General features: G+C 36.6%; 1 protein-coding gene, 1 long non-coding RNA gene and 2 pseudogenes across 2 annotated transcripts; 3 read left to right on the top strand and 1 right to left on the bottom strand.

Annotated features, from left to right (window-relative positions):
* Nucleotides 1-41: 41 nt before the first annotated feature.
* LOC120201365 lies at nt 42-442 on the top strand. The gene is made up of 2 exons (XR_005523643.1): nt 42-137; nt 387-442. It is a non-coding gene; the product is annotated as an uncharacterized LOC120201365 (long non-coding RNA).
* A 1,333-nt stretch (nt 443-1,775) lies between these two features.
* Nucleotides 1,776-7,088, top strand: LOC120201362 (annotated as a pseudogene).
* Nucleotides 7,089-8,103: 1,015 nt separating this feature from the next.
* On the top strand, nt 8,104-9,964 carry LOC120201317 (annotated as a pseudogene).
* A 364-nt stretch (nt 9,965-10,328) lies between these two features.
* Nucleotides 10,329-12,890, bottom strand: LOC120201361 (uncharacterized protein At2g34160-like). The gene is made up of 5 exons (XM_039201987.1): nt 12,642-12,890; nt 12,489-12,537; nt 11,847-11,909; nt 11,688-11,752; nt 10,329-10,574 (listed from the first exon to the last, which is right to left on the bottom strand). Exons 1-5 carry the CDS (start codon nt 12,768-12,770, stop codon nt 10,470-10,472), a joined length of 411 nt encoding a protein of 136 aa, XP_039057918.1. The 5' UTR covers nt 12,771-12,890; the 3' UTR covers nt 10,329-10,469.
* Nucleotides 12,891-13,031: the final 141 nt, after the last annotated feature.

Here is a 13,031-nt window from a genome sequence, read left to right as displayed (position 1 = left end):
TCGACCAATCTCAATATTTTATATGATATGGTGGAAGAGGTAAACTATAGGATTTCTGAGCTTGCTGCAATTGGTGCACAGAGAAAAACATGCTCGACCAATGCGAAGCGCTGTTGTCTTCAACAGCAGCTATGCAAGTGAGTATCATCCATTAACCTGAAATACATTTTGAAGTGATTCAATCCGATGAATGCTGTCTGTAAATGCTACCATCATTTCTTCAATCATGCCCTAGTCCTTTTTCGATTCAATCGGTATAAAAGTGACCAACCCGACCCGTGCCATCCTTATCAATGGGTAGTGCAAGTGCAAAGTTTTGTTTCTGTTTTCAGATATTTTACTGTCTTTTCTGTTATCTATCTTTGACAATCTTTGTCATTGAACAGTTGGAAGAATGCAGCCTTATGGCTCATCTCACGCAAACAAAACAACCTTCGAAGAAGAGTAAGCAGCCAACCATGGCAGCCAAAACATTTCCATCTCCCTGACCGGCTGCTACGCTAACAATATGCCGATATTATCATGTAAGTGAGATTAAATTACAAAACCTGCTCTTCCTGTGTAAATCTCCCTGTTAATTTCTTTTCAGTAATTTCCTTTTTCCACTTCAATAGATGGAGCTACTCGCTGTGCTTTCTTCCTGTAATTTTTTTTTCACGTGTAAAATGAAAATTCAAAGGAAAGAAGGATTTGAAATTCAATGTAGAGGCAAAGCTTAGAAGCATTGTCAACTTTTATATGATGTAAGTTGAGTATGTTTCAGGGAATATTATATGCATGTATACATTATGTAGTAGAAGAATTCACTTACATGTACATAAATATAATTCTTTGTACAATTATATTTGATAATCTGATCGTTGTATTCACAATACATGATTGTAATTTTCATGAATGTAAAATTTAAATATCGATCGCTATCAAATTGATCTAGAAAACAAATAGTTGTAAGAATTGAAATCTCTCTTCAACCACAAAACACAAGTGGTAATTGTGAGAGTTCTAACAAATTCGATCACTAAACACAAATATGATTAAATTATTTGAACCTTGTCAATTAAAATTCAAACAATAGTGGCCTAACTAGTGTTTAGCAATAGGTAAGGGTTAAATTTAAATTTAACCTTTCTTTGAACGTGTTAGTTTAATATGAGCTAACGGTTTATTGATTAAAATATAATCATCGATCAAACTAACGGGAGTTAACGGTTCAATAATAAAAAATAATAATTGAAATATAAATGATTGAAACATAACTTTCTCAAAATGGATTCACATTTGTACAAATTTGAAATATTTATTACACACAAGCAAAAAAAAAAAAACTAAAAAACATAATAAGAACATTCCCAGTTAAAAAAATGAATGAAAAACTAAAAGAAAAACAAGAAAATACAATAACTAATCGTGACATGTTTAACGTTAGACAAATTGGTCCCTCTTTGAAGCAATAGAAACAAATCAATCTATGTCAATTTATTTTTATTAAAAAATTATTTTTTAGATCATTCTGTAAATATTGAAATATAACGAAGTTCATTAACAACGTTATTAACTGGGTTTTAATATTTAAGGTGGACCAATGGAGAGGTAAAATCAGAATTAAAAGTATAGGATTTAAATTTTAAATTTCCTACAAGTAAAAGGACTAGTTATAGAATTAAACTTTTTCAAAACTCATAGAAAATGGAAAACGAACACACTCTCCAAAATAAGGGTTTGTTTTTGGTGTCTGCCGTCCTCACGTACATGTCTCTTTTCCCTTGCTCTCTCTCAGAAGAGAGGGAATATAATTTATTTCATTTCATTTCTCTAATTCCAAAACTTGTCTTTTTCAATATCTTTATATTCATATTCAGATTCAGAGTTTTATTTTCTTATTTTCTTTTTGGGTTTTCTTGTTTTTGATCGGACGTCGGAGATTGAATTTCACGTCAAAGAGGTATGCAGCAAGGTGATCAGACGGTGTTGAGCTTAAGACCAGGTGGTGGTCGAGGGGGCAGGCTTTTTGGTGGCCCTTCTTTATCGTCTTCCTCTTCTCTGTTAGCTTTGGTTCTCTTTCTTCCGATTCCTCTCTTTCGTCCCATGACGGTGCTTCTATTAAGGTTCTATCTTTTTATCCATTTATTTTCAAAACCCATATCTCAGTTTTTCCTGGATCTAGCCTTCTAATGTGTTCTTTTTAGATTTTTGCTATTGGATTTAAATGGGTTTTCTTTTAAATTGTTAATGTCGTATCTGTGAGGCAACGCTCCTTGCAATATTGGATCTTAGCTAGGAGATTTGATTTTATCATTGTTATTATTGATATTCTTTGAGATAAAAACATTGATTTTTTCGTCTGAAAGACTATTGTTTTCCATTGAAATCTTGGTAGCAAATTTGTATTTCCCCTATTGTCTTTTGCATTTACAACGAAAGAATATTTAGATGCATATTATTAGGCCTTTGAAAGTGTGCAAATGTATTAGTTCTAATTCTTGTTTGGGCACGCTGTAGCTGTAAACAGGGGCCTAAGTCTGTGACCTATTGATTGCCATAGAGGACCTAAAACATTTAGAATCATATGATAGAGATAGAGGTGTTCCATGATCAAGAGTCAATGAAGTTTTTCTAATTGTGTGTAATCCTCTTAGCTGTCTTTTAATGGTTATATTGAACATATTGTGATATATTGGTTTGGAAGAACAAATAAAACATATTGGTTTCCAAAATCTGAAGTTATCAATTGCTTTACTGTTGTAGGATGGACTCACGATATGAGGGTCATGAACGAGTGCGATTCACTAGGGACCAGCTTCTCAGCTTAGGGAGGTAATTTTATGAATCGTGCATAATAATGTGCTTCATCTGTGCATCAGAGAACTATTTGTAGCATTTACTTCCTCAAATCAACTAGAAAATAACAATTATGGTATTTGTTGCATCTAAGGAGTATTCAACGTTTTCAGTATCTGTTTCACTTATATTAAGTTGATTGAGCAAATAAGTTTGTCAATGTTGTTGATAATCTTTTCAATTATGAATTCAATCGCACTTTGACTACCGTATGATATAATATCTGGTTGTGCTGCTTGCCTTTTTTTTAGGTAGTAGAAGTTGCCGATGAGATTAACATCAAACGAAATGAGGTGGAACTCTTTGGTGAAGAGCAGAACTGGAGTCGTGGAGAAAGCAATGTGAGCTCTAAGTGGTTTTGCTTTTTACTGTTCAATTGATTTATTTTGCTAGCAGCTAATTACCTAGATGAAATACCTTAATTTTTTTAATATTTCTATCAAGCAATCATTTTTTGTTAAGCTCTTCTTCATCCTTTACTGTTTCCAGCCACCAAAACAAAATCAGGGTCACAACTGTTACTCTGAGCCTGACAATCGTGACTGCGTAACCGTTCAGCACCTCCTTATGGAGGGGAGAAGTCCTGGGAGTCTCCTCGTGATAGAGAATGGGAAATGACTCCAGACATCTAGAAGCTAGTCAATTAATCGTCAAGATCAACTCAACTCTCAGTTCTCGAGGGCACAAATCTTTTCCAACCAAATGGTAATTGACGTAACACAATATGAACTCTTTTTTTTTCTATATAAGATTTCTGGTGTGTTATTGTTTACTTTTTTTATTGGCTTTTGCCAGAATTTTAAGTTCTTAAGCGGTGATGCAGGTATTCAAAACAATTATGTTGAATTATATTAGGAGTAGTCCTTGAATCAGCAGATCCACTTAACGTCTTAAACCCCCCAGTATTTATATCATTTTGGGACCAATTGGTCAAGAAGTTGCATCAGTAATTATTTCTCTTAATTTCTTTATTTTGTTTTATTTGTAATCATGAGATGGTTCAACACCATTAGTAACCTTACATTTAGGATTATTTTTTCATTTATTAACTCATTTGATTCTGTTCCCTTGAATTATTCCGCACCAGTTACAACGCATCAGTTGTTTGTTCCTCACACAAATTCCAGTTTTTTCCCATAATGATAAAATCAACGAACACTTCATATTAGCTTTTTACTTATTCCTATAAGTAGCAAGTTTATCTGTACTGCATGCAAGATATGCCTGTCATTTGTCTTTGGCAAACATTTGGTTTTGTGTGTTGAACTAGGGGGGACAAACTCCTTCTTTGGTCAAGGCTGAGGTGCCATGGTCTGCTAGAAGGGGGAATCTTTCCGATAAGGACCGTGTTCTAAGACTGTAAAAGGGTAATCATATTCAAAATATGTTCTTTCTCATATATGTCCACTTTCTGCTGAGAAATCATAAAAACAGGTTCATGCATTATATATCCTCTTCTATTTCTATCAACCTACCATAAAAAAGGCCTTTTATTTATCTTATTCATAAGCATGATGTATGCGATAACCTTTATTGTAAATCTATGTCAGAACACTATCTTTTGTTTCTAATTATTGAATCAACGGCGCTTCTGTGAACTTCCCAAGATAGGAATATCATGGTCAGTTCTTAAATTCACAGAGAATATAGGGTTTATTTAGTATGGTCAGTATTAAGGCTTTTAATTTTGGAAGCTTATGAATACATGATGGCTTCCATTTTAGGTACTGCTAAGTGCATTGTTGTCAAGATTGCACGAGTATGGCTATGGTTATTCTGAATGGTTATTTTCTCTGTGCAGGATACTAAACAAGCTGACCCTGAGAAGTATGATATTTTGAAGGGTCAACTTCTTGATTCTGGTATTACATCAGCTGATCTTGAAGGTTAGTTGTAGTACTTTCCGCATTTCCATTATTCTTTTTGGCATCGCTACATGCCTTTTGTACATTTTCTAGGTCTGTTTGTATAAATGTACATGCTTTTATACACATTACTAATGGGATATCTTTGACCTCTTTACAGGATGTTATCAATCTAATATTGAGAAGGCTGTTTTGGAACCCACATTTTGCCATATGTATGCTCTTTTATGTTCTGATCTTAATGATAAGCTCCCTTCGTTCCCATCCGATGAACCTGGTGGAAAAGACATCACATTTAAGCGCGTCCTCTTGAATAACTGCCAGGAGGCATTGAGGGAGCTGACAAGCTTAGGGAAGAGGTGTCGCAGACTGCCCCTGACCAAGAGATGGAGCGGAGAGATAAAGAAAGGTTGGTTAAGCTTCGTACTCTAGGTAACATTCGTTTAATTGGTGAGCTTCTGAAACAGAAAATGGTACCTGAGAAGATAGTTCATCACATTGTGCAGGTTATTGCCAATACTTATTTCTCACCCATGCAAATCAGATTTTTAGTAAGTTATGCCGAATCGTATTTTTTTTCCATCAGGAACTTTTGGGCCATGATACTAAAGCTTGCCCTGTGGAGGAGAATGTTGAAGCCATTTGTCAGTTCTTCAATACTATTGGTAAGCAACTTGATGAGCCCAAAATCACGGCGCATAAATGATGTCTACTTCAGTAGGCTGAAGGAATTGGTCACAAATCCCAGCTTGCTTCAAGACTGAAATTTATGGTTCGTGATGTTCTTGATCTGCGTGCTAACAATTGGGTTCCCAGGCGTGAAGAGGTAACACTCCTAAATGCCATCAATTTCTTGTGTTAGATTAGAAAGATGTTGACATATTGATTTAAATGGGTTTTGATATTGACATCTTGTTGTACTAAATTTGCAGGTGAAAGCCAAAACAATTACTGAAATCCATTCTGACGCTGAAAAAAACCTTGGCCTGCGTCCAGGTGCTACTGCTAGTATTAGAAATAGACCTGTTTCTGGTGGTCCAATGAGTCCTGGTCCTGGGGGGTTTCCTATCACTCGTTCTGGTACTGGGGGTTTGATGCCTGGAATGCCGGGAACTCGAATGATGCCAGGAATGGACAATGATAGCTGGGAGGTTCCTAGAACAAGATCAATGCCCAGGGGTGATGGATCAGGTACACAAACTGGAGGAGGGCGTGTTCATTCATCATTAATCAATAAGTCACTTCAGTCAATCCAAGGATGTTGCCTCAAGGTAGTGGTGGCCTAATGAGTGGTAAGACAAGTGCCCTGTTGCAGGGAAGTTCAACTCCAGCTCGGTCATCCAACCCGATTTTGGGTGCAGAGCCTGTGGCACAACCTTCTCTTCCTGCCAAATCTGTTCCTGTGGCTGTTGTGTCTCCAGTTTCGGAGAAACCACTTACACCAGCTTCAAAACTAAATCCAGCTGATCTTAGTAGAAAAACACGGGCCTTGTTGGAGGAATATTTCATTGTTAGGCTTCTGGATGAAGCTTTGCAGTGTGTGGAGGAACTAGGATCTCCGTCACACCATCCTGAGGTTGTGAAAGAAGCTATCTCCATTGCCTTGGAGAAAATTCCACCTTGTGTTGAGCCAGTTTCAAAACTTATAGAATACTTGTTTATCAAGAAAGTTCTTACAGCTAGAGACATAGGGACTGGATGCCTACTCTATGGTGCCCTGTTGGATGATATTGGAATTGATTTACCAAAAGCACCGAATAATTTCGGAGAAATAACCGGGAAACTTATTTTGGCTGGGGGATTAGACTTTAATGTAGTGAAGGAAGTCCTTAAGAAGATGGAAGACAACATGTACCAAAAATTTGTATTTGATGCAGCAATCCGGATTGTTAGCTCAAATCCTTCAGGACAAGCTCTGTTGGAAGCTCAAGCGTCTGAGGTCAAGGCCTGTCAGAGTCTACTCTAATTTTTTATGCTACTTTTACCGTCAATGTCCGTGATGACTTCTGCAGTTCTGCTCATCAACACTTCAATACTAGTCCCATACTGATGACATCCCCCCATTTTTTAGGCAAGCAACTTGTATTATTTCATAAAGTGGAGATGTGAAGAACAGATTATCTAGCTGTATATTTCTGCGGAGATAATAGTGGCTTGTCATTGAAAAAAAGGATTTTGCCAATGAATGTGGCTAATACATGCTGAAATTATCGGGCAGATAATTGTCACCCTTTAAGGAATCAGTTTTTGTATTGGATTAGTTTTTTTCCCCTTTTTGACCGAGTAATTCAGTTTGTTGTTGAACTCCGAGTCCCATAAATGGTTGAGTTGTTTTACATTTTACAACAATGGAAGTGAAACTCCATCGCTGCCTTTAGTTTTGAGTTGTATGGCTTTGAATAAATCCATGACTATGCATCAACACTTTTAGACGAGCCAGTGTTGTTGACAGAACTTTCTGCTGCTGTAGTATGTGCAGATAAATGGATTACCTGAATGTCCGATTCTGTTTCTAATCATTTGAGCTTGAGTAGAAATGAACATGATTCTCACTTAACTCGGGGATATTTCGGTAGAGTAATAGAAGAAAATATATTATTAAAAGATTAGTAAGATCTAAATTGTAACAGTTGTTCATTGGTGTAGATTAAGAAAAATTATGAATAGATGTTACTTTATAATTACGTTGGACAATTAAAATAAAAAATACAAATAAACATTATATTTGGTGAAAGAAAAACATATCAAAATAGAGGGTAATTATGTCGTGTGACGATCTAGCTTAAAGTTAATTCACGGTGAATTTTAACTTAAAATATTATTATAACTAATTTAAAAAGTTATACACTTACATCACAATCTAAAATGTTATATTAGGATGAATTTTAACACGTTGTTAACCGACATCCGAAGAGCAGGAGTTGTTAACGTGAGCATGCACAGGAAACATTTCAAGGAGTAAAAGAAGAAGACGTATTATTTTTCAACAACATAAAGATATTCAGACTTGGTAGTTGATGGCTGTCTATAGAATTAAATATCAATGTTTATTTTTCTATCCTTTTCCCCCACCATCTTTTTGGACTTACTAATATTCAAATCAAAATCTCCACTTGTTCTTTACCATATCAACACTTTTTTTTGTTCACTTTGACCTGTACAATCTTACAGATTGATAGTATTGTGCAATGTGTGTATATAAGGCAGATAATCCGGCTTGTCTTCTCGTGAACCCAAAGGCTCTGTATTTGTCTGTATTTTATAACCTGGATAATCGTTTATTGCGAGTCGTATAAAATCCTTTTTTTGTATCCACTCTGCTTGATGGATTGAAAGTAGAGCAACAATCTGACACCTTCTCCCGGTACAGTAAATCCACCAAACCAAACCCAAAATCCTACAAGTATATTTATATGATATTAATATGATATTGTATAGCTTTTGGGTTTTGGTGCTCGTTGCATTGCATTCTCTTGTTAGAGAGTAAGAGAATCAGATTCATTCACCTATTCTCCTCTGTTCTTTCTTCCATTTTAACGATTCTAGTTTTTCCATTCGTCTCTTCTATTTAGATTGTTAAAAATTTTGTTTTTTTTTATTGCACCCTTGTCTCAAAAATGGAGTTTTTTAGGCACCCATTTGTTCAAAACCGAACCTTTGCTTCACAAACACGCTCTGTTTTTTAAATCATAGAAGAAGGCCTTTCTTTTATAAAAGTTTCACTTATTTTTCAGTCATGAGCGAGAGAGGAGTTCAGGTGTTTGATGATAGGAAAGGTGGGATTTTCTCTATATGTGATTTGGGGTCTCAATGGAGTCTCCAACAGAATGATTTTCATTATGGCAGCTTGTTTGCAAGCGTTGGTCAAATGGGAATAGGATTTGGACCCAACTCCCCGAATCAGCCTAACGATGGTGGAATCAAAGCGCCTTTCATCGATTTGTTTCTGAAAAATTTACCATCACAAGATGAAATCCGGGTCGTTGGAGTACCGGAAGGTGAAGCAGCTTCGAAGAAAACGAAGAAGAAAGTTGGATTAAAACTGAAAATCAAGGTTTCTAATCCCTTCCTTGAGGAGGTTAATGAGCGGTGCTGTTGCCGGGGCGGTATCGAGGACTCGCGTCGCGCCATTGGAGACTATAAGGACGCATTTGATGGTGGGGAGTAGGGGAGTTCTACTGCTGAAGTGTTCGGTAATATTATGCAGACTGATGGGTGGAAAGGCTTGTTTAGGGGTAATCTTGTTAACGTGATTCGAGTCGCCCCGAGCAAGGCGATCGAGGTATTAATTCCCCTAATTTGTATCGATAAGTTCATGAATGCTATTTGCTGTTGTTGTGGTTTATGGTGCTGGATATTGCTATGTTGGTTAATCAGATGATTATGGTTTTTGATGTCTATTTGCATATCTTATTTGCTTTAAGTTGGTTGCTAATTGACATTCTGCAGTTAGTTTCATACGGTTATTTGTTGAAGCCAAAGTATAAATTCTTACCTTAAATACTGATTCACCATGTCCTACAGCTATTTGCTTTCGATACCGTGAATAAGCAGTTATCACCGAAACCCGGGGAAGAACCAAAAATCCGATTCCAGCTTCATTAGTTGCAGGAGCTTGTGCTGGAGTCAGCTCAACATTGTTGACTTATCCTATTGAGTAGTCAAGACTCGATTAACCATTGAGGTAAAACAATCTAAAAACTAATTTCCGAAAGTAAAAATCCGTTTTCACTTGTATACGAGATTTGTTAATCTTGCAGAAAAACATGTACGATGGTATACTTAAGCTTTCTTTAAAATACTGCAAAACAAGGTCCCTGCAGAACTTTATAGAGGCCTCGCTCCGAGTCTCATAGGAGTAATTCTGTATGCCGCTACGAATTATTTTGCGTACGACACTTTACGGAAAGTGTATCGTAGAGTTTCAAAGGAGAAAATTGGCAACATTGAAACCCTTTTCATAGGATCACTAGCAGGGGCTATTTCAAGTAGCGCAACCTTCCCACTTGAGGAGGCTCGCAGAACATGCAGGTCGGGGCTCTCAATGGAAGACAGGTCTACAAGAATGTGTTGCATGCACTGTCGAGCATTCTCGAACAAGAAGGAATTCATGGTCTATATAAGGGGTTGGGTCCTAGTTGCATGAAATTGGTACCTGCTGCTGGAATTTCTTTCATGTGCTACGAAGCTTGCAAAAGGATACTGGTAGACAAAGATGAAGAAGCGTAGAATTTCCAGGTGAAGGATAATGGATTCGGTATTATATTTATCCTGCTGAATTTTGTTTGTTGAGGGCTCAGATCAGATGTCAGCACCTGCGAGTGAAAGGTAAAGAATGATGTTGAAAGTATATTAGTTTGCAATGCATGCATTTAAAGGAATGGGAGACTTATTTACAGGATTCTACACCTTGCAACGCATACAAATTCTCATACTGCAAACTCTTCTTTCTTATATACGTATATATATATGAATGTCAACTGACTCTATGCCCACTCTGATCAACCGGTCTTAGCAATTATGTTCCAAGTCTTTGCTTCTTTCTGGCATTATCTATTCATAAAATAAACGTCTTTGCATTTCTTTGTGTATACGAAGAGAATATTCGATCATGTATGCAAGGAATTAATTAGCAACAAATCTGAAACAAAGGGAATGTATTTTACAAAAATTCCAAATCATATCAGACAGTAGGCTCCAATTCCGTACGACCGAACAAGAAAATAACAGTTAAAGCGGTCCAAGATCAAGTAACACAAGCTTAAATTAAGGGAGTAATATCTCAGCTCTGCCCGTCATTATATAATCATCCTCGGCGGTGGCTGCCATCAACTCATCGAACTTCTCTGATTTCCCCAGCACTATTTCAATCTACAAAATAATAAACATGTAGTCAGGCAATCAACATAAGAGCTATGATTACAAATGGACCGAACCTAAACCGGTGTCCGTTACTGTACACATAACTCCAAGCCCGTATGACAATTTTTTTTTTTATAGAAATAGGAGGTCTCATTAAAAATCTCCCTCTTAGTTGCCTCTTGTGAAAGAGGCAACTAGCGGAAGGAGGAAAAGAGTACCTCATTTTATTAATGACCCATAATTACATAAGATACAACTTACATAATAAACTTCCCTAGATAAAATACATAACACTACAACAACAGAACACAACACCTCAACCAATCCCCTCTTTTGCTAACTTGTCTGCTTCCCAATTACAGCTCCTTGGAATCCAATTAATAATAAAACCCCTAGCAGATAAATAGGCCCCAATTTCCTCAACCAAAGAGCTACAGAACGTTGGGGCAGAAATAGGTATCAAGATCCAATCCACTGCTTTCCTACAATCACTCTCGAGGATAAGTCTTCCCTTCGTTGCCCACTCCGATGAAAGAAATACATCAATTCCCTGCTTAATAGCTTTTAACTCAGCTAACATAGGAGGGCCTGGTCCCACACCCATAGAGAAAGAGGCTAAAATAGAGCAATTGGAATCTTTCAAAACTCCTCCAATTCCTCCCTACAGCCCATCCCGTATGACAATAATAACGTAGATCCGACTGTCTATGCGAATGACTAAACAAAGCAGGTTAAATGATGAAAGCACCTTATTATACAAGTCCAGATATCAACAACATGATATGCATTCATATTAATAGATATTCCGATCATCAAGGCCAAAACTTTTAATTTGATGAAACTGCTAGATATAATGAGTTTCATTGTGGATTACAAGTGATTTTACAATTCTGATTCCCAATGGTGCCTTGAACAACACATTCCAACACCTAATCTTAACATTACACCATTCAGTTGGTCTGAAATGAGGAAATGTGACAATAAATCGATGGATATCATGCTTTTAAGTCACTTAGGCTCAAACAAAACTCCAGTTTGTGAAAGCATTGAGGTTCGTCTAATGTGAGCCATATGATGAAGTAACTTAAAGTAAAATTAATCTATATTGTATTTGCAACTTACTTTTGCTTTTTGAACTGGCCGTCCCCCATATTCCTCTCTCATGTCAACAGTAGAAGTCATGATTTCTGGTAAATTTTTCATAGATATCACAATAGTAAGTTTTAATTCTCGACACGAGACGGAAGCAAACAGGAATATTGTTAAGGGTAAGAATCTCACTCTTCTCGACAGCAAGCCCGTTGTTCTTCAATATCTCAGCAATGGTAACAACAGTAGCAATGGCTGCGAACAGCATTTAAAAGCAAGCGGTAATGACAATCAATAAAGAAGTCAAGCACTACAATTTTCTAAGCAGGGAAAACTTAGGAACGGTTTGTATTGAAAACACATTCATAAATCGCCTGCCACAAAAGATGAACTCATGTCTCTGTAAAAATGTTCACAGTTCACCTTGTTCTTTTGGTTAACAGTGCAATCGTAAAGATAAACAAGAATTAAAACAGAATGCGTACCCCTGCGATGCATTAGCAACACAAAGTAGAAGCTACCAATATAAATGAAAAATCCCATCATCAAAAGGTAATAGATAACAACTAATTAAAATCCCGATATCAACATTAGAGGCAAATTGTCATTTAAATACACAGACAAAAATAAAGCTATTAATTTGAATATGACAAATTCCATCCCTCAAAAGCTAATACATAACATCCAATAAACATATCACATTCACAAGATCATCAAAAGCAAATTGTCATTTTAATACCCATAGGGGAAAAATACAGAAATGAAAAATAAAAAAGGAAAGTTATGAGAAAGTAAAGCAGCATGGTAAAAGTGAAAGGAGAAAAGAGATAATACCCATTCCAAGAGCAGAGAGTTCCACCTCATCGTATTGCTGCATGTACCTCTGCCAAAAAGTGAGCCAAAAATAAAATGCTTAACTAAGAAAACAGATGAAGAAGAGAATTATTTGAGAAAACCCCAGAAATTATAAGGAAAGGAGGAGGGAACCTTGGCGAGATTAACGTAGAAGAAGAGGGGTTTTTTGGTATTGGAGACTTGGATACGGTTCTTCTTGTTGTTGGAGGCTGATGAATCAGTGATGTTCAAGTTGTTCACTCCCTCCGTTATCCCCTCCATTCTTCTTCTTCTTCTTTGCTCTGCTCTCACCAACAAAGGCGAAATAGAGGAATTTGTGGGGCGCTTTTAGCTGCGAGGTTCCAAAACCCTTGAATTAAACGATCTCTCACTAGTCGCCGATACTCTCCTTGCACTATTCTACTAGTATTATTTTTTGCACATTAAACGTCACCGTTTCATTTGCTTGGAGCTTTTTGGGCCTTCACTGATTTATATCCTTTTTATCTCTCTAGGAAAAAAATAGATATATAAAGAATATAT

Source organism: Hibiscus syriacus, unplaced genomic scaffold (genome assembly GCF_006381635.1).
Source record: "Hibiscus syriacus cultivar Baekdansim isolate YM2019G1 unplaced genomic scaffold, ASM638163v2 tig00007179_pilon, whole genome shotgun sequence".
Taxonomy (NCBI): domain Eukaryota; kingdom Viridiplantae; phylum Streptophyta; class Magnoliopsida; order Malvales; family Malvaceae; genus Hibiscus; species Hibiscus syriacus.
Note: the sequence above shows the minus strand (reverse complement) of the source record. Positions and strands in the feature narration are given on the sequence as shown.